Raw genomic sequence first — 22174 nt, forward strand, 5'->3', positions numbered from 1 at the left:
TCGGCTGAAATCAATCAATTAGAAGCAAATAAAACAATTCAAAGAATCAATGAAACCAAGAACTGGTTCTTTGAGAAAATCAGCAAGATAGACGAACCCTTAGCCAAGCTAACTAACAGGCAGAGAGACACCATCCAAATCAACAAAATCAGAAATGAAAAGGGGGACATAACCACAGACACTGAGGAAATCCAAACAATCATTAGGACTTACTTCAAAAGTCTATATGCCACAAAATTTGAAAATCTAAATGAAATGGACAATTTTCTTGACCGATTCGATTTACCAAAACTGAATCAGGACCAGGTAAAGCAATTAAATAACACTATATCCCCCAAGGAAACGGTCATCGAAAGTCTCCCATCCAAAAAAAAAAAAAAAAAAAAAAAGCCCAGGACCAGATGGTTTCAGCGCAGAATTCTACCAGCCCTTCAAAGAAGAGCTAACTCCAATTCTCTTCAAACTATTCCACAAAATAGAAACAGAAGAAACACTACCAAACTCATTCTATGAAGCCACAGTCACCTTGGTATCTAAACTTCACAAAGACCCAACAAAGAAAGAGAATTTCAGGCCAATCTCCCTTATGAACATTGACGCAAAAATACTCAACAAAATACTTGCAAACCAAATACAAGAATACATCAAAGATATCATCCACTTGACCAAATAGGCTTCAGCCCAGGCATGCAGGGGTGGTTCAATATACAGAAATCCATCAATGTGATCCACCATATTAATAAACTGAAAGAAAAAACCACATGATAATCTCTCTAGATGCTTAAAAAGCATTTGACAAAATTCAGCATCCATTCATGTTTAAAGTATTGGAGAGATCAGGGATACAAGGCACATATCTAAACATAGTAAAAGCGATATACAGCAAACCTACAGCCAACATCAAACTGAACGGAGAGAAACTTAAAGCAATCCCACTGAAATCAAGGACAAGACAAGGCTGCCCACTCTCTCCATATCTCTTCAACATAGTACTTGAAGTCTTTGCTAGAGCAATAAGACAGTTGAAGGAGATCAAGGGGATACAGATGGGAAAGGAAGAAATCAAATTATCATTATTTGCAGATGATATGATAGTGTACCTGAGTGACCCCAAAAACTCTACCAGGGAACTCCTATAGGTGATAAACACCTTCAGCAAAGTGGCTGGATACAAAATTAACTCAAAAAAATCAGAAGCCCTCCTGTATACCCAAGGAAAAGGGCCAAGAAAGAAATTAGGGAAACAACACCCTTCACAATAGCCACAAATGACATAAAGTACTTTGGAGTAACCCTAACCAAGAAAGTCAAAGACTTGTATGAAAAAAATTTCAAGTCTCTGAAGAAAGAAATAGAAGATATCAGAAGATGGAAAGATCTCCCATGCTCATGGCTTGGCAGGATTAACATAGTAAAAATGGCCATCTTACCAAAAGCAATCTACAGATTCAATGCAATTCCCATGAAATTACCAACACAATTCTTTACAGACCTGGAAAGAAAAATTCTCACCTTCATATGGAATAACAAGAAGCCCAGAATTGCTAAAACAATCCTCTATAATAACAGATCTTCTGGAGGTATCTCCATCCCTGATCTTAAGCTGTACTATAGAGCAACAGTTTTAAAAACTGCATGGTACTGGCATAGAAACAGAATGGTGGATCAATGGAACCAAACAGAGGACCCTGAAATAAACCCACACATCTATGGACACCTAATCTTTGACAAAGATGCCAAAACCATACAATGGAAAAAAAAGATAGCATCTTCAACAAATGGTGCTGGTCTAACTGGATGTCTACATGTAGAAAAATGAAAATAGATCCATACTTATCACCATGCACAAAGCTGAAGTCCAAGTGGATCAAAGACCTCAACATAAAACCGGACACACTAAATCAGTTAGAAGAAAAAGTGGGGAATACCCTTGAACTCATTGGCACAGGAGACAACTTCCTGAACAGAACACCAACAGCACAGGCTCTAAGAGCAACAATCAATAAATGGGACCTCATGAAACTGAAAAGTTTTGTAAAGCAAAAGACACTGTCGTCAGAACAAAACGACTGCCTACAGATTGGAAAAGGATCTTCACCAACCCTATATCTGACAGAGGACTAATATCCGGTATATATAAAGAACTCAAGAAGTTAAACAGCAACAAATCAAGTAATCCAATTAAAAAATTGGTAACAGAGCTAAACAGAGAATTCTCGACAGAGGACTATCAAATGGCAGAGAAACACTTAAAGAAATGTACAACGTCCTTAGTTATACGGGAAATGCAAATCAAAATGACCCTAAGATTTCACCTTACACCATCAGAATGGCTAAGATCAAAATCTCAAGTGACAACACATGCTGGAGAGGTTGTGGAGAAAGGGGAACCCTCCTCCACAGCTGGTGGGAATGTAAACTTGTACAACCACTCTGGAAAACAATCTGGCACTTCCTCAGAAAACTAGGAATAGCCCTTCCTCATTCCAGCTATACCACTCCTAGGCATATACCCAAAAGAGACTCAAGTACACAATAAGGACATTTGCTCAACCATATTTGTAGCGGCCTTATTTGTAATAGCCAGAAGCTGGAAACAGCTCAGATGCCCCTCGGTGGAGGAATGGATACAGAAATTGTGGTACATCTACACAATGGAATATTACTCAGCAATAAAAAACAAGGCAATCATGAAATTTGCAGGTAAATGATCTGTAAATCTGGAAAAAATCATCCTGAGTGAGCTATCCCAGAAGCAGAAAGACACACATGATATATACTCACTCATATAGACATATAATATAGGATAAACCTACTATAATCTATACACCTAAAGAAACTAATCAAGAGGGAGGACTCTGGCGAAAATGCTCAATCCCTACCCAGAAAGGCAAAGAAGATGGACATCAAAAGAAGGAGAAAAGAGGGAACAAGTCAGGAGCCTGACACAGAGGATCTCTGAAAGGCTCTGCCCTGCAGACTATCAATGCAGATGCTGAGACTTATGGGCAACCTTTGGGCAGAGTGTAGGGAATCTTAGGAAAGAAATGGGAAACAGTAAGATCTGGAGAGGACAGGAACTCCACAAGGAGAGCAACAGAACCAAAAAATCTGAGCACAGGGGTCTTTCCTGAGACTGATACTCCAACCAACGACTATGCATGGAGATAACCTAAGACCCCTGAACATATATAGCCCATGGCAGTTCAGTATCCAAGTGGGTTCCATTGTAATAGAAACAGGGACTGTCTCTGACATGAACTGATTGGCTTGCTCTTTAATTACTTCCCCCTGAGGAGGAAGCAGCCTTACCAGGCCACAGAAGAAGACAATGCAGCCACTCCTGATGAGACCTAATTGACTAGGATCAGAAGGAAGGAAAAGACCTCCCCTGTCAGTGGACTTGGGGAGGGGCATGCATGCAGAGGGTGGAGGAAGGGAGGGATTGGGATGGGAGGAGGGAGGGAACCACAGGGGGGATACAAAGTGAATAAAGTGTAATTAATAAAGAATAAATTTTTTAAAAAAAGAAAAAGAAGTTAGGACTCAAAACTGTATTTGATGGAAAAAAAATTTCACTCTGTACAAGATAGATCCATAAGAATTCACACTAAGCCAACCACACTCAAACTTCTGAACAGTAAAGAGGAAAAAAAAATCTTCAAAACAGTGATTGAAGTGCCCCTTGCCTGCAGAAAACAATTCCTAGACTCTGAAGACCAAGAAGAAGCAATACAACTCTGTTTAAATGTTCAGAAATAAGATTGTTCAGCGAGATCTCAACAGCCAGCAAAGACATGTCAGCAATGTAGGAAAAACCAAGACATAGCTCAGAAAAAAAAAGAGATTTTTGACACTGGCAGACTATCTTTTTAGAGGGCTAAATGGTACAGTGCTTTCACTAGAAAAAAAATTAATTAGAAAGAAGGACTCCAGATTATTACAAAGAAAAAAATGACAGAAAACGTAAAATAAAGGAAACAATAAAATTTATTGTCTCAGGCTTTCTCAGTGATGTTTAATATGAGCTGGAATTACAGCTCAGCTGACAGAGTATTTGTCTATCACAAAGGAAGCTCTGGGTCTAATCTCCAGAACTGCAGAAACTGGGCATGGTGGCACACACCTGTAATCCCAGCACTAGGGAAGTAGGAGCAGGAGGGTTAGAAGTTCAAGGTCATCCTCAGCTATAAAGCAACTTCACACACAGCCTGAGTTATAGCAGACACTCTCCAGAAAACTATGTTTGGTGTTTGAAACAGTAATTATAAAATTGCTAGTATGATTCTCTCATGTGTAGAGAAATGGGTAATAACACAATTTATGATACACGGTTGTGGTAAAGAAAAATGGCTAAGCTAAGAGAATTTTGTACATGTCACTCACCAGTTTCAGGAAGGAAACTGAAGCCATAGACCAATGGTACTCTTCCTAATGCTGAAACCCTTTAATACTTTTTATTGCTACCTCATAACTGTAATTTTGCCTCTGTAATGGATAATAATATAAACATCTGTGTTTTCTGATGCTATTAGGAGACACCTGTGAAACCAGGTTGAGAACCACTGCTGTAGACTCTATAACATCGAAAGAATACTAATAGAGTATTCTATTTATGAAATAGATCAAAATCATGCCTTCATTATAGATGTGCCTGTAGAGGTGTTTCACCTCAGAGGACAAAGAGAAGAAAAAAACAAGTCAATGAAAAGCCAGGAGGGAAACGAAAATCAAAATCCACAGTGTTGTATGACTATAAAGCTTTCAGAATGGCTGAAATTAAAACAAAAGCAGAAAGAAAATCAATATTGGTGTCAACACATGGGAATGGGATCACTCGTGTTGCCACTTGGAACATAAAATTCTAGACTCTGGAGATAGTCTGTAGGTTTCTTAATGAAAACTAAATTAAGTTAAACAGGGACCCAAGATACAGTTCAGTCATTGCATTCCTGGGCATTATTCCAGAGAAATTAAAACCTACATTTACACAAAAGTCAATAAACAATTATTCACAGCAGCTTTATCATAGCATCCTGAAACTGGAAAGAATCCAGAACACGTAAATGCTTAAACAGTGCCACAGCTATACCAAAGAAACAAAAGCGCTATTGATCTACTTATAATGTGGATAAATCTCTAGGGAATTATTCAGCATGAAAAATCCAATCCCCAAAGGCTGGATACTGGATAGTTCCATTTGTATAACGGTTTTGAAATGAAAGGCATACATATAAACCAAGAGCACTCTAGCGGCTGTGAGGTTCAGCAGGAGGGTGGCAAGGGGATGTAAGGGAGAGCACTAACAGCAGCAGGGGCATTTCTGCGATGGAAATGTTTTTCATGCCAAGTCTAGCACTGCTCAGACCATGCTGGCTCTGCAAGGTGCTGCTGTTAGGTTAAAGCCGGAAAAGAAAACACTAGCTCTTTGTGTACTGTTCCTTACAACTTATGTGACCGCACAATTATCTCGAAATTAAGCATTTGACTTTAAAAATGGAATGGTCCAAATGTTAACAATACACTGAAAATCCCCTACTGGTCAAAGCAAGTGTCCCTTACCCTCACAAAGGTGTCAATGGAGTGTTAAGAAAGTCAACTTGAAAAAGATAGGATTGTTTATAGTCTGTTGCAGACCTGTGCCCACCATGATTGACTTACATGCATAGTGAAAGACCAGTGAGCATGATGAACTCGTGGGCATGTTGTCTCTCATTTATGGCTCAGTGTCCACAGTGGCAGACCCGTGTCCACAGTGACAGACACATGTGTGTGGTTACAGAGCTGTGAAGACCGTGCCAGACCTATGTATGTTGAGATGCCCACATCCTGTCCCTTGGCTCTCTCTGCCCTGTCTTACCTTTGATCTCCTTGTCTTGCTCTTCCACTCTGGAGCACACAGTCCTGGTCAGGCTCTCCACCACGGTGTGCATCAGGTCAAACTCAGCAACATTGTACACGTGCGTGCTGTCTGGCTCAGAGGCAATCTCCTGCAGCTCGTTCAGGTCGGCATTTTTAACCCCTGCCATTGAGGAAAATAGGAAGGGTGGTGACGCCAATGGCTCCCTAGGAGGAGCCACTGCAGAAATGTTAACTCGGTCTCTCCCGAAGTCAAGGCATCCTCTACCTGACGGTTGTGTGTCTGGTGACACTGAAGCAGATTAAGGAAATGCGATGTATGTACAAAACAGAACATTTTTTCAGCCACAGTGAGGGATGAAGTTATGTCATTTACAGGAAAACGGATGTAAATAGAAATAATCTTATTAATTAAGCCAGTCTCTGAAAGGCACATAATGTATTTTTTTTCTCATTTATTATCCTAGATTTTAGGTACATATATAAAATCCTGTTTATAAACACATGAAAGTACAAACCAAGGGAAGAAAGGAAACTCACAACAGGAGAAGGGGAAAGAAAAGGCAGCGTAGTAGGATTTGGTAGAATATACTGGATGCACAGAATTTATTTATTTGAATTTTTTTAATGACAAAAGCATGTGTCAGAGTGTGATGAAACACACATGTAACCCCAGTACTTTGGAGACAAAGGCAGGTAGATCTCTGTGAAGCCAAGGCCAGTTTGGTCTGCATAGTGAAATCCAGGCCAAACAATACTATGGTGAGACCCATCTTAAAAAAGAAAAAGGAAGGAAGGAAGGAAGGAAGGAAGGAAGGAAGGAAGGAAGGAAGGAAGGAAGGAAGGAAGGAAGGAAAGAAGGAAGGGAGAAAGAAAAGAAAAGAAAAGAAAAGAAAAGAAAAGAAAAGAAAGAAATCTGCAGAGACTGATAGTCCAAAGAAGGACCATGCGTGGAGAGGACCTAGAACCCCTGCTCAAAAGAAGCCCACTGGCTGCTCAGTTTCCAAGTGGGTTCCTAGTAAGGGGTACAGGGGCTGTCTCTGACATGAACTCAGTGGCTGGCTCTTTGATCACCTCACCCTGGGAGGTTCAGACTTGCCAGGTCACAGAGGAAGATGATGCAGTCAGCCTTGATGACACCTGATAAGCTAGGGTCATGTAGAAGGGGAGGTATCAGGGGACTAGGGAAAGGGCATAGGAGGAAAAGAGGGAGAGAGGGTGGGATAGGGAGGAAATGAGGGAGGGAGCTGCAATGTGGATACAAAGTGAATAAATTGTAATAAATAAATATATAAATAAAATGAAAGAAAGAAGAAAAAGAGAGAGAAAGAAAGAAAGAAAGAAAGAAAGAAAGAAAGAAAGAAAGAAAGAAAAAGAGAGAGAGAAAGGGAATGTTTCATGTGAGTTGTTTCCTAAGAAATTAGGTAGTGATTTTGCTCAGCACACCCCGACAGGAAAATAACTTTGATATAACTTCTGTATTGCACAACATTGCAGAATCAAGAATAACTAAACCAGTACCATAAAATATCAATCTTCAGGTTTAAACTTCTGCAAAATAAGTTTATTTACATTCAAAAATGTGCTTATAATCTCATCTGTCAGAAGGTAGAAGGACTGCCATGAGCTCAAGGCCAGCTTGGGCTATACAGTGAGTTCCTGGCTAGCCTGAGCTACAGTGGGAGATGCTGCACCTCAAAAAAAATAAAATTAAGAAATACTGCTATCATGAAAATGTCACACACAAAATTATTTTATTCAGCACTGGACTAGAGGGAAATCTGCGTGAAGATACTTTTAATGGACTGAAACACAGTTTACTGCCCAGTGATCTCCGCAAATTTTGACAGACCAAATAAGGAAGTTCTGTGGCTTCCATAGCCCCTATTGGTATTCATCACCACAGGTCAAGCAGAGGAGGGCAAAAGGCAGTGGCTGGAGATGCTTGATGGAGTATGTTTACTCTACCCCGAGCACTGAGGTGTTCGTGGTCACCTCGGGGGTTCTAGGTGCATTCACTCAGTCCTCACAACAACCTCTGTTGTTTCTTTACACAACCGTTGCTGCTTTACCCACACAGGGTCAGTGAACTTGTCAGGATACTCGACTAGCAAGGGTGTTGCTGTGGTTCCAGGACATCACACTGATAATCAGAGGGTACCACTGCAGAGAGCAAAGGAACTTGGAAATAGAAAAAAAGAGAGTTACATGACTAAGTTTCTTGGGTGTAAAGGGAAAATTTTCTTCTCCAAGAGTCAGCAAACAAAGAGAATTTCTTTAGAAATCCTTGTAATGTCATCTGAAGATATTAGCTTTAGCGCGTTAGAGTGATGACATGGAGCAGCACAGATGAATTCTTATATGCCTGGCTGGGCAATTACAAATCTTTCGCTCAACACATACTAAGCAACAAAGCTTTAATAGACACTGAATTATGTACATTAGGAGGCTTAAGATAAAGAATACCGCTCACTTCCAGGTAGTTTCCAGAGAAGTTAAATAAGATCTGGATGAATTCACTAAGTTGCTTAAACCCTCTTCTAAGGATTATTAAAGCAAGCATAAAATTCAGGATAAACACACAAGATAATCCCCCATTAGCTTAACTCTTCTGCTGAGGCTTTTTTTTTTCCTGAATGAGAGACTTAAAGAAATATGTATCTGATGTTTCTTGCCCAAAGGCTTCTATAATACACAGCTAAGTCAATATAACAATGTGAGCTGAATAATCTTAGAGAAGAGAATGCTTTCTCTTGTCATGCAAGTCTACGCTTGATAGAACATGCTAGAAAAGATTCTGTCCCTCTCCCCTCCCATCTTTTTGCTTCCTCGACTTTATGAATAAAATAGTTTGTTGCAACTGCATGGAAAATAAAGGAGCTGGTAGTGATGGCTTGGAAGGAATTTGTGCAGTCAGGAGTCTTCTTCCATCCATCTTTGCATCCCAGAATGCACCACAATGCCTGGCACACAGTGACACTAGTAATTCTTGAATAAAGCATTCTGTAGCCCACAATCCGAGCAGTAAGTCTAAGAGTGGATTATAGGCATTTTTTCTCTTGTTGGCAGCTCTGAAAGATGCACTGTTCAACTTCAGAGTAATAAATGTTAATGCCTCGTACAAGCAACTGAATCAGTTCCCAGGACCAAAATGATTACATGGTTCATTGCCCTTCTGTGTTGCACAAATATGTTGTTAAATACATAGCAGTCATCTTCCTGTGCTCACTTCCAGTATTTACCGCTTTCTCTAGTGTAAATACCTTTGATATCAAACACTTATCCAACGTCAAAAGATGCAGATGAGGGATGAGCTCTGTGATATGTCACTGGCTCTTGAAAACAGGTATAAGATGGTCCCTACATACCACTGTGATTAAATACTTACCTCGCCTTCCTCAAACACATACATGCAAAATAACAAAGATATAAAAATACTCAAGTAAAGTTTGAACATGATGAAATTTTAATTTTCTTTTGGTTCTCTTCTATTCTCACTTCCATGAATGAAAAATGCAAATAGCAGTTGTACAGTTAAAGACAATATCCTGCACGTACTTGAAAAAAAAATAGACTTCCCTTAGATACACCTTTCATGAGCATCTTTATTTTCAATGCTGAGCGTGATAGTGTTTTCTCTCAAATCTTTTACACCACCAAGTCACTTACAGAGCACTTGGAAAGTGTCAAGGACCAGGTCGGGTGTTGGGTAGAAGCAATGAAGGAAGGTACAGTCTCATCCTCTAGTGACTCACTGTTTAGAGAAGTTGCAGGGAGTAAGAAGAGAAAACCACAGGGTCCACAGTTTCTGCCACTATTTCCAGACAAACACCAATAAGAAGTAAGTCCTTTGCCAGTGGTGGTAGTGCACGCTTTTAGCCCCAGCACTCTGGAGGCAAAGGCTGGTGGATTTCTGCATTCGCAGCCAGTCTGGTCCACAGAGTAAATTCAAGAACTATGTAGAGAAACCTTGTCTCAAAAACAAACAAACAAACAAACAAACAAACAAAAAAGTTCTCTCTTTGCTGCCTGCAGATCAAGTTGTAGAACTCTTGGCTCCTTCTTCAGCACCATGTATGCCTGAATACCACCATGCTTCCCACCATGACAACAATAAACTAAACCTCTGATTCTATAAGCCAACCCCAATTAAATGCTTTCCTCTATAAGAAACAAAAAGAAATGTCTTTTTAAAAAGTGACTAATCAGCAACCTATTCTAATATATAAAATAAGAATAAAATAAAATGTATGAACAAGGAATCTTCTAAAATCTTTCTCTAAGTAAGAGAAACATCAGCACACAAAGAATGATACTCTATTGGGTCTGTCAGTTGTTCTGAACCCTGAAAAATGTGTTCAAAGTACAGAGTCTCACAAGTATCCCTGGCTACCATAGAACTCTCCACGTGGACCAGGCTGGCATCAATTTTACAGAAATCTGCCTGACTTTACTCCCCACATGCTGCAATTAGAGGCATACTCTGCTGTATCAGACCTGATTTGGCTGTTTTTAAAGTAAAGCTTGCAAGACAACTTCTTCCTAGCTACTTCAATTTAATAGGTGTGGTGGTTTGAATGAAATGGCCCCCATAGAACCATAGGGAGAGGCACAATTGGGAGGTGTGGCTTTGTTGGAGGAAGTATGTCACTGGAGATGGGCTACGAGGTTTCAGAAGCTCAACCTAGGCCCAACTCTTCCTTCTCGATACCTGAGAATCCAGATAGAGAACTCTCAGCTTCCTCTCCAGCAACATGTCTGCCTACATGGTGCCATGCTTCCCACCATGGTGATAATGGACTAAACCTCTGAACAGTAAGCCAGCCCCAATTAAATATTTTCCAGGAAGACATTGCAGCCAGTCCTGATGAGACCCGATAGGCTAGGGTCAGATGGAAGGGGAGGAGGTCCTCACTATCAGTGGACTTGGGGAGGGGCAATGGGAGGAGATGAGGGAGGCAAATGGGATTGGGAGGGGACAAGGGAGGGGGCTACAGCTGGGATACAAAGTGAATAAATTGTAATAAATAAAAAGGAAAAAAAATGAATTGCCATGGTCATAGCATCTCATCACAGCAATAGAAACTGTAACTGATTAGAATTAGGATTAGGATTAGAGGCCTGGAGCCAGTTTCAGAGCTGCACCCATGGTATCTTTTCTGACCTCTACAGAACCTACAAGTATTCAATTTTCATGAACAACCGTCTTACAGAAAGCTCATGAAAAGACTAAAGTATGTTTTTGATAAGCACAGCTAATTAACTGTGTGAAATATAGCTGAGTGGGCCATTCAGAACGAGGGACTTTAAGTGGCTTCAGAGCCCTGTTGAGGGATCTGCTATACCATTTTGATTAACGTTTCAGTCCTTGGGAATCAAGCTTTTTTCTGCCAAAGTTTATTGGTCTCTACTAAACAGAAGACCTTCCTCTTGCCAGAGAAATTGTAAACATTTTAATCGAAGGCAAAGCTTATCATGTAAACATTCTGTAATTACTCTGGATCTGTTGTATATATCCTTTTTCATAAAATGATAGCTTTCAGAGTGTTTGTATCAAGTCAGCAACACTGAATGTCTTTAATAGCTGAAGGACTCTTAATTTCTGGAATACGTGGGAAATAGTTTCTTCTTGTGCCACTAGCAAAGAGACAGCTATAAACTAACCCTGAAGAGCAAGTCATGAGTAATCAAATGGAAACAAATGTGAATCTAATTTTAGCATGTCACTATACGCTTTTTCAAACATTTTATGCTCAGTAGGTCCGAATACTGTGGTGTACGTGACAGAATCACTCTTATCTTAAATGCAAGGAAGTTGGGCACAGATACCAAACCTGATACAGAAAGTTCTCGGGCCTCTGGCTTTTAGAGCAGTGTGTATTGCATTAAGTGGAATGTACCTATGTCCACAATGGAAACTGGAGCTCTAGAGACACACAGAAACATACTGCAGCTGGCTGTGTTGGCACATGTAATCACAGCACTCAAACTGAGACAGGCTAACAAGATCAAGACCAGCCTCAGCTACTGGCCAGACCTGTCTTAAAAACAAACAGGAATGCTTAGATGGGGAAAGGCACTTCCCACCAAGACCAATGAGAATCTCTCTCTCTCTCCCTCCCTTCTTTCCTCTGTCTCTCTTCCTCCCTCTCCCTCCCTTCCTCTCTCTCTCTTTATCTCTCTCTCTCTGTGTGTGTCTCTCTCCTAGAGTTTCTCTGTGTAGCCCTGGCTATCCTAGAACTCACTCTGTAGATCAGACTGTCCTTAACTCAAAGATACAACTGCTTCTACCGAATGCCGGTATTAAAGGTGTGTGCTTTCTTAGGACTTATGTGATGGAGGTTGAGAACTGACGCCCACAAGTTAAATACACACACACACACACACACACACACACACTTCCACACACATGCACTAAACAAATAAACAATAAATAAATAAAATCTTAAAAAGAGAACTAATAAGTGTATACATACCTATAGCAAACAGCTCTACACCAGACTCACGGAGGTTTCTGGACGGCGGGATAATATCGTCTTGGGATTTTCCATCTGTGATTAAAATGCCAATCTTGGAAACTCCACTCCTCGATCCTGCTTCTGGTTTAAAGCTATTCTCAAAAATGAAGTTCAAAGCAAGACCTGGGAGAAATAAGCACAGAGCAAACATCTCCGATTGAAATCTTCTGGTTTGGAAAGCACATCCCCATGATGAGTAGAGCCAAGAGGGTTTTTATTAGACGTGAGCCTTCATTTCACAACAGCCTGACAGAACCTAATGAAAAAGCCAAATCCACTAGGATAAAGGTAATAAAAAGAACCCACTATTGCGCTGGAGTATACAACATGGATGATAACACATTCTGGATTCTTCCCTAGACTTCTTTTCTTCAGAGAATGGAAAACAACAACAGCAGAGTTACTAAAAAATAATACATTTCATTCATCTGAAAAATGAATAATTTCTCTTGCATGAATCTTTAAAAGACATTTTTATCGTTAGCAATGCTATTTAAGAAAATTTTTATTTCTTTATTGTTCTCTTTTTCTTCTTTTAAAATTAATATAAACAGGCTTTTTTATTGCAAGAGATCTTTTAGACCACCAATTCACTCAACAAAGATTCACTGGAGTCATGTTAGGTATCATGGATTAGGTTAGATGATAAACCTCTCCATTTTCTCTCATTGATCTTATTCACTTACTTTACTTGGGGGCGGGGAGGCAAGACTAAGAATTGACTCCAGAGTCTCAAACATGCTCAGTGGCCTAACCATTGGTCTATATATTCGACCGAGTTCTAAAACCAAGCTACTGCCTTCTGAGACAATTTTTACCTGAAAAGGAATAAGAAACCTTCCGTGTTTAATAAGCTTTCATAGGTATTAAAAATTCCACTAAAGTATGCTTTGGATTGGCGAGGCAATTAGTTATCTTGTTGCCAGCAGTTTATCTAGAAGTCCATAATAAGATCTTTACGGCTAAAGCTGAGTCTCCAAGCCATGTGTTAGTGAAAGGCAACAGATGTTCTAAGGTTCAAAGCTGTTCAAATAATACTGGAGAAGTGACTCAGTGGTAGAGCCCTTCTCTAGCCTGCTAGAAGTTCTTCGGTTCAGTCTCCAGGATACACACACACACACAAAGATGCTTAAATATTGTTTCAAATATTATGTCTTCATCCTTCTCCTTCTTTTCTTTTCTACTATAGTGATTGTCTATTTAGCTGTTCTACAGTCCTTTGATTTCTGGTGTTAGCCCCTCCCCCCACCCACTTTTCGGTTATGGAGCTCACCATGCTTAGAGATTCTCCATGAGTCATGGCCAGCCTACTAAATCCAGGAAATATGTTCTTCATTTGTTTTATAGTGGGTGTTTATTTGGTTTTTGTTTCCCTCCAACAGCTAGTATTTCTTTTGGATCTTTTAATTGGATTTCCATTTTTCCCCCTTGTGTTGCTCCTTTGTTATTACATATTGTCTACTTTACCTATTAAATTCATTAGTGCACTAAAAAAATAAAATAAACCATATCTACACAAACCACTCATGTTCATGGCACAGATAATTTTAATGTAAATATTGTTGTATTAATCATTTACCAAAATACTAGTGGTTCAAATAGTCTTCAAATATTTTCATGAATTTTAGTAATCGAAATTTCAAATGAGGGGAAAGAAAAACTATCAATTAAAAATAAGAAAGCATTGAGTGTGATGATCCACATTCAGAGTCACAACATTCAGGAAGCAGAGGCAGGGGATTGCCGAGTTGCAACCTTGTCTATTCTGTCTACCCTGTCTAAGTAAAATAGAAAGTTAATTCAAAATCAAACATGCAATTAGCCAGGCATGATGGCACATGCCTTAAATTCCATCACTGGGGAGGGAGAGGCAGAAGGATCTCTGTGAGTTGGAGGCCAGCCTGGTCTACACAAAGACCAAAGCGTTTCCAGTCAACGCTACACAGGGAGACACTATCTCAAGTAAAGATAGATAGATGATAGATAGATAGATAGATAGATAGATAGATAGATAGATAGATAGATGGATAGATAGGTAGATGGATGGATGATAGGTAATGTGCAATGAATTTGGCTGTACTCATCCATGTTCCAGCACATAATGCATCACTGCAGCCTGTAGACAAGTACATGCACTGCTCTGTGTGTACCATCGTGCCACACAGAGCCGATGAACACTTCTTAAAACACCTGGGTTCAAATGTTTGGGTGTTATGAATTGCAGTATTTTACTGAACATAGCAAGTTTCCTACTTGTACAGAAAATGTAGTTGTGTAACTGTGGGAAACAGAAAAACAGTAATGTTTTTCTATCATCATTCCTTAGACTCTAAGTATAAAATCGTTACACCTTTGGATTGGATTGGATTAAGTCTTAATGATGTTTGACAAAAAAGGCCATCTAAGAGCTTTTAATATTATTTGGTAAAAAATAAAAATAAAAAAGAAGGAACAAAAGAAACAAAAAAAAGAAAGACACAAAGAAAGAGAAAGGAAAAAGAAACACTTTGTCCTCTCTTTAAAAAGGAGCAAAAGAAGGTAACACAGTTGCTGTTGAACAAGATATATAGCTGCGAATGTGCATTGAAGAATACATACCTGTTAGAGTATTTCCTCCTTTGTATGGAAGGCTTCGGACAGCATCAATCACTTCATCTTTTGTGTTAAAAGCATTCAAGTGCCACTCTATTCTGGGGTCCCCACTGTACTGTGCCAAGCCTGGAATAGAAGGAAGAGAAAGGCCCTAAAGATTGCATGACTACTCAAGAAAGCAGAAAGCCTAAGGGCCTCATCTCTCTAACATTCTTTTCCTTGCCTGGCTGTATGCTTTCAAAGAAAAGTCCTGGCATTAGACTAAAGGAGTCTAGTTGGTTGTACCTAGCAATAGAGGGAGTTTACATATTTTCTATTTGTTTAGAAGTTATCAAGTAACAAGGTACTTAGCATTTAAAGGCAAAAAGATTGATCATGTGTAGATAAAAAGCCTGATTTGTTGTTATTTCATTCTCTAAGGAATGGCATTCCTTAATGACTATTTAAAAGCTATAACTATAAAAACTTTTATAGAAAATATATTATTGTATTGCTTAGAATATGACACAAAGATTTATAAAAGTTTTTTGTTGTTTTTATCTTAACTAGAATTAACTTGACAAAGATATTACCAAAATATTATTTCCAACTTTTCAATTCAACAATGCCCTGGACTTGAATGTTTCTTTTAAATACTTTTGGCTGTGTGATAAATTCTTCTGCAGCTATGTTCTGAAGCTTTGTTATTATCAGTAGTAACTAGAGAGTGAATTTCCAGATAATTAATCTGTTCAATAGCCAAGTAAATGATAGCATCAATTGGAAAATTTAATAGGGATAATATAAATTTGTTAGGAATATTTGTCAATTTGAACATGTGCTTTCAGGAACACAGTGTAGTTGATACTATAACTTTAAAAGTAGCTTTGTAACGGGTTTCTGAATCTTAGGAATCACCCCCAGAAAGTTTGCAATAGCAACTAGCTTCTATGTTCCACAAATCATACCAATCCGTGTCTTCTCTGAGCCCACGTTGAATGCTGTGACCAGGTTTTCCAAGAAATTCCTCACCAGCCTGAAGTTGAACCTCCCAATACTCCATGACCCATCCACCAAGATGACAATGTCAGCAATGGCTGGAGTCTCACAGAAGAATTTTACTTCTGCAAAGTGCAAACCACAAAAGCACATAAGTTACTGTCAGAACTTGTAAAAGTGGGAGACGATCGCAATGTCATTCAGATAACTTAGGGCTAAGAATACAATAAAGTTCCCATCAAAGCTGCCATCTTTTTTTTTATAACTCTTTCCCTTAAATGCATTCTTCCAAGGAAAAATTTGTAGTAATGGTTGGCAGCAGACTTGAGGGTTCTGGAAATAGTTAGCAAAGTACTGTCAGGTTTGGGCCAACCTGGCAACTCATTCTGCTGTGTGCTTTAGAAAATGGTGTCTGTACAAAATCTTCCAGCCTTGGGCTTCAGCCTGCAGGATCCTTCCAGGTCTCAACAGAAAGGGTTAGTAAGGGTCATTTTTCTGGGATGGGCAGATGGCCAGGAAATATAAAGACTGTTCTCTTTCCCTGATAAGCCTACTTTGGATAAGCCAAGACTAGGTGTTTAATCTAAATGATACAAAGACCTTTGATTAAGTAGGATGCTCATTTGGAAAAAGAAAATAAGAGCTCAAAGGTCTTCCCCAAGTCTGTTTCATGTTGTTGTTTGTTGCTGCCGCTGCTGCCTTTCATGTTGTTTCCATGTGACAATAAAATTTTACCCCTAAAGATAAACCAAGTGGCTGGTTTTGCTCAATATTTTGGTGGGTGCTTCACATAAATGATCTACAAAGGACAGCAAGTTGTTCTGACACCACAGTGCCACATGTCTGTGTGTGATGAGTTGAAAGCCACCTCTGTTCATCCAGAGCCAAAACGACGGAACATTCTCAACATGGTTTATAAATCCTCAAAAATGGTATGGCGTTTTTAGTGTCTTAACTGGCACTGTTTTATACCACAGTTTATCCTTCCCATAACTCTTTGCCATTGCTGGATTTTCATACTAAAATAGAAGTAATTGTGTGTGTGTGTGTGTGTGTGTGTGTGTGTGCCTGCACACACACTCATATACATGCTTTTATTCATTATTAGTTTTTGCCAGACTAATCCCACTTGGTTTATGTCTTAACATTAAAATTATATTTGTAAATTGAAAACCAAAATGCAGAAAAAAAATCACAATCGAATATAATATCAGGCATCAGGAAAGATGTGCTCACTGGTATAACCATTGTTACACCATTTGCCATTCAAGATGGAGGGTGCATCGGGGCTCCCAATGCCTATCTCGATTGAATTTGAGATTTGCTGCACAAGAGTACCATGCCTTGTACTGTAAGCATGGTCAAAACCCCTGGTTAGGGAAGTCATCATCCCTGGGGGGAGAATCTGTTGATGTTGTTTTGCTGAGCTGCCATGTTGTCAAACTGCCTTCAAAATATTCCTGCTTATATTTATAGATTTGTGCAGCTTTCATCCTTGATCAGAAAACTACTTTTGACAGTGGGGAGTAGCTACTGCAGAAATTCCTGAGAATAAGTGAGTGCCTGGCCACAAATGAAATATTTATATCAACCATCCTCTCCCAGGCCCAGGGAAGATGATGAAAGAGAAGTACAGAAAGAATGTAAGAGCTGAAGGATGGGAATGTGTGCTGTGAACTGCCATTCTGGAAATGGCGTGGCAGTTAAGAAAACTGCCTGTGCAAGATCAAGCCAGTAAAAAGATTCCAGCACGGAGTGGGGAGGGGTCCCTGACACCCACCCCAGCTGGGGAATTACTGGCAGTTGGTTGACAGCTGCAGAGGGAGATAGAGACACTTCTCTCTGAATGTGTGGCCATCTGGTGAGCTGTCCATGCCCCAGTGCGTGACACTAAAGCCATGTGCGTACAGGCAGCATAACTGGATTCAGTGTGTTATGGCCAAAAAATAAATAAATAAATTTGAGACAGAGATGTCCTGGGGGGAGCTGGCAAGAGAGGGAGGCAGATATGACCAAGATTCATCATATATATGCGTAAAATTTTCAAAAACTGAAAATAAAAGGCTTCCATCATAAAAAAGAAAGCTGAACTACTGTGGCTGGTGAAAGAGACAGGCAGTTGAGCAAATTTGTCTTTGCATCCACCACACCACATTTGCTTAAAGGAGCTTGACTTTTTTTTTTCCAGACATAAATATGCATGGAAGACCCAGATTCTTTTACCAGACGGGAGGAAAATGTACTTGCCAATGGAATACTCCAGTCTTCATTATGGAAGCTCAATAGTACAACTCAATCCAGAGCTATTATGTACATTTTTGGCCCTAAATTCCCCTTATTTAATAGAAGAAAGATACCAGCTTTGCATTTGAGACTCAGCCCTACTGTAACTGAAGGCTAACCCAGATACAATTTATGGAAAAGAAATTCCTTAGGATTTTTTTTTTTACATAATCTGAGGAAATCGTTGTCTTATTATGCTTCAAGAACTCATTTTATTAGTTTCTAGATGAAGAATGCCTACTCCCCAAGCATAATATAAAATTGAGTAGAAGTCCAGATATTGATAACGTTAATGATACTAAAGTTTGAGAAGTTGTAGAAGTCGTTCACATTAACAGAAATTCCTTAAAGAAAAAATATAAAAGCCATGCACGGTGGTTGACACCTTTGACTGTGTCACTAGGAAGCTGAGGTAAGAGGACCATGGGGGTTTGAGAAAAACCAGAACATGTGCCAACTGGGTTTTATTGGGTATAAATTCAAACCTGCAGCTCAATTTCAGAATACTTGATACCATTTTTATGTTGAGTCTTTCAACCTGTGAACACAGGAAGTCTCTACACGCATGTAAGGGGCAGTTTTCCTCCATGCTTTCCCTGTTTTAACTAGTGTTTTCCATGCACGGTTTGGAAAATATATGCTTAAGAATTTTTTATCTTTAGAACAATAGGTAGCAATACAACTATTAATTTTTAACCAGTTGAGAGAACATACATTATATTTCACTATGATCTTATTGGCCACTAAAATAATTAAATATTTCTTTGCTCGATCACTGGCCATGATTTCCTGTCTTCTAAAATGTCTACTCAAGGCTCTTTGCTCTTGAAAACTAGTATTTAAAAGAAAAAAAAAGAAACTAGTATTTTTTTCAATTTTCCCTTTTGTGTAATTTTTTTCCTGGTTGTAATTTTTCAGATTTCTGATCATTTGGTTTGTTTGTTTGAGACAATCTCTCCATACAGCCCCACATCCCACTAATCCTCTTGCCTCTGACCTTCTAGTTATGTGGTTACAGGTGTCAACGACCATCAATGGCCCAGAAAAAACTCATAATCATTTTACTAGGATCTGCGGTTCATTTAGTGGCTTTAAAATTATTTTTTTTAATTCTCTAGAAAAATATCTAGCTGGGTCATTCGTTATCTGAGGCATCCAAAGGAAAACTGTGGCTACAGAATGATTTTTTACTTAAGCCTCCTATGGGGTTATATTCAAGTTTCCCAGGACAATGTAAAAGAAAATCCTTAAGAAACTGATAAGAAATTCTTAGAAGCCATTAACAAGCAGGCAATGGCTCTGGTTATGTCATGAAAGGGACATTTTTTTCCCAAAAAGAATCAAAATTATTTTGTATTTGTCCAAGACTCAAGAAATATCTTTAATCATCCTGAGTGAGCTATCCCAGGAGCAGAAAGACACACACAATATATACTCACTCATATAAACATATAATATAGGATAAACCTACTAAAATCTGTATACCTAAAGAAACTAATCAAGAGGGAGGACTCTTGCTAAAATGCTCAATTCCTATCCAGAAAAGCAAAGAGGATGGACATCAGAAGAAGGATAAAAGAGGGAACAAGTCAGGAGCCTGACACAGAGGACCTCTGAAAGGCTCTGCCCTGCAGACTATCAATGCAGATGCTGAGACTTATGGGCAACCTTTGGGCAGAGAGCAGGGAATCTTATGAAAGAAGTGGGGAACAGTAAGATCTGGAGAGGATAGGAACTCCACAAGGAGAGCAACAGAACCAAAAAATCTGAGCACAGGGGTCTTTCCTGAGACTGATACTCCAACCAAGGACTATGCATGGAGATAACCTAAGATCCCTGCACAGATATAGCCCATGGCAGTTCAGTATCCAAGTGGGTTTCATTGTAATAGGAACAGGGACTGTCTCTGACATGAATTGATTGGCCTGCTCTTTAATTACCTCCCCCTGAGGGGGAAGCAGCATTACTAGGCCACAGAAGAAGACAATGCAGTCACTCCTGATGAGACGTAATTGACTAGGATCAGAAGGAAGGAAAAGAGGACCTCCCCTGTCAGTGGACTTGGGGAGGGGCATGCATGCAGAGGGTGGAGGAAGGGAGGGATTGGGATGGGAGGAGGGAGGGAACCACAGGGGGGATACAAAGTGAATAAAGTGTACTTAATAAAGAATTAAAAAACTAAATTTCCTTTTTAAAAAAAAGAAATATCTTTAACACATTGGCCCACTCTGATTTTTACATTATGCCTGTAAGGAAACATTATTGTCACTGTTCAGAAAACTAAACCAAAGTTCATAGAAGACAAGTGACTGGCTCCATGTCACAGGGAGGTAGGCTGAGATTCCAAAACTTCTAATTGACCTTTTTCATCAAGCCATGGTTTCCATAGACACTGTGCTCATGAACATCAGGTGGATCCACATGAGACACCTTTGGAAATTGTCCACCAGTAGGTATGGACTGAGGATACTTCAGCTCTTTTTCACCAGGATGAAGCTAAGTTCTCATTTTTCCAGTCTTGGTTGAGGTGTACCTTGTACGGCATCTGCATTTGTTACTTTTCTCTTTGGACAAAATACCTGATATAAACAACTTTGAGAAGGAATAACGGTTTGAGGAGTCTCATTTGACTGTGTGGGGAGGACATGGCAGGGCAGGACCATTCATATCCTAGATATGCCGAGAAAGAGTCGGAGCTTTCTATAACCCAGAGCAAGACTGCCCCAGTGACCTCTGGCCTTCAAGGAAACCCTCTCTCTACTTTCTGCCTTTCATTTTCTCCCAACCATGCCATCATATTGTGACTCCATCAGGAATTTATCTATTGATTAGATCAGAGCCCTATCCTTATGTAACTTCCTCTAAAATCACCACCATGGACACATGCTTTACAAAGCTTGTGGGTGGTCCTCAAGCCAATCCTGTAGATAATAGAGAATGTCACCACAGCATCCCATGGTGACTAACACAGCCCTCCCCAATGTTCTCTTCCTAACCTGGTCTTAGTTATTCCTGGAACGTCTTACTTCTTAGAAAAACACTGTGCAGAAGAGAGTAGTAATGGCTTTATGTCCATTATGTTTTATGTCATTAATTATGACTGAGCTATGGCTGCCTACACATTTGACCAAACATTAGTCTAGATGTGTCTATGGAGGTGTTTGTTGGTGAGACAGAAAAGCAGATTGTTCTGTCTACTGAGTATAGGCCTCCCTAATCAACTGAACATCAGTACCTGGATAGAGCTAACAATAAACTAAAATGGATCTCCTGCCAGCTGCCTAGACTGCCTGAGACAGCAGTTTTTCTTGCCTTGAGCTTGCTGGGTTTTGATCTGGAATTGACACCATCAGCTCCAACCTTCAAATTTCAACTAAAACTACACCGTTTCTGTCTCTTGAGTCCCCAGCTTGCTGGCTGCCTCCATGATTTTTTTAAACCTATTTCTTATAAATCTCCTTCCTTACAAATGTCTTTCTTTTAACTTTTATTAATTACACTTTATTCATTTTGTACCCCCCCATAAGCCCCTCCCTCCTCCCCTCCCGGTCCCACCCTTCCCCCCTTTCTGCATGCATGCCCCTCCCCAAGTCCACTGATAGGGGAGGTCCTCCTCTCCTTTCTAATCTTAGTCTATCAGTTCTCATCAGAAGTGGCTGCATTGTCAGGGTTCTAGGTTATCTCCATGGATAGTCCTTGGTTGGAGTATGAGTCTCCGGAAACCAGAAGAAAACAGGAAACAACATAGGAACCTGCCACAGAGGGCCTCTGAAAGCCTCTGCCGTGCAGACTGTCAAAGCAGATGCTGAGCCTGATGGCCAACTGACGGGCAGAGTGAATGGAATTTTACGTAACAAATGTCTTTTTAATTAAAGACCAATATCAATCCTGTATGATAAGCATTCTTCCCACTTCATGGCAAAGAGATTGAGTAACTAGAGAGG

The 22174-nt window shown here is 39.7% G+C and overlaps 1 protein-coding gene across 3 annotated transcripts in view; it reads right to left on the bottom strand.

Moving 5' to 3' along the window:
• Col14a1 (collagen type XIV alpha 1 chain) overlaps nucleotides 1–22174 on the bottom strand; it is a 220025-nt gene that overhangs the window by 144414 nt on the left and 53437 nt on the right. For all 3 annotated transcript variants that reach the window (XM_055626634.1, XM_055626633.1, XM_055626635.1), the window contains exons 6-9: nucleotides 15917–16072; nucleotides 14976–15095; nucleotides 12336–12500; nucleotides 5861–6022 (exon numbers count right to left, since the gene is read on the bottom strand). In XM_055626634.1, the coding sequence (XP_055482609.1) occupies nucleotides 5861–6022; nucleotides 12336–12500; nucleotides 14976–15095; nucleotides 15917–16072 (603 nt within the window). The remainder of the gene's footprint in view (nucleotides 1–5860; nucleotides 6023–12335; nucleotides 12501–14975; nucleotides 15096–15916; nucleotides 16073–22174) is intronic.

The sequence above is a fragment of the Psammomys obesus genome, unplaced genomic scaffold (assembly GCF_907164565.1).
Source record: "Psammomys obesus unplaced genomic scaffold, mPsaObe1.curated_primary_1811, whole genome shotgun sequence".
Taxonomy (NCBI): Eukaryota; Metazoa; Chordata; class Mammalia; order Rodentia; family Muridae; genus Psammomys; species Psammomys obesus.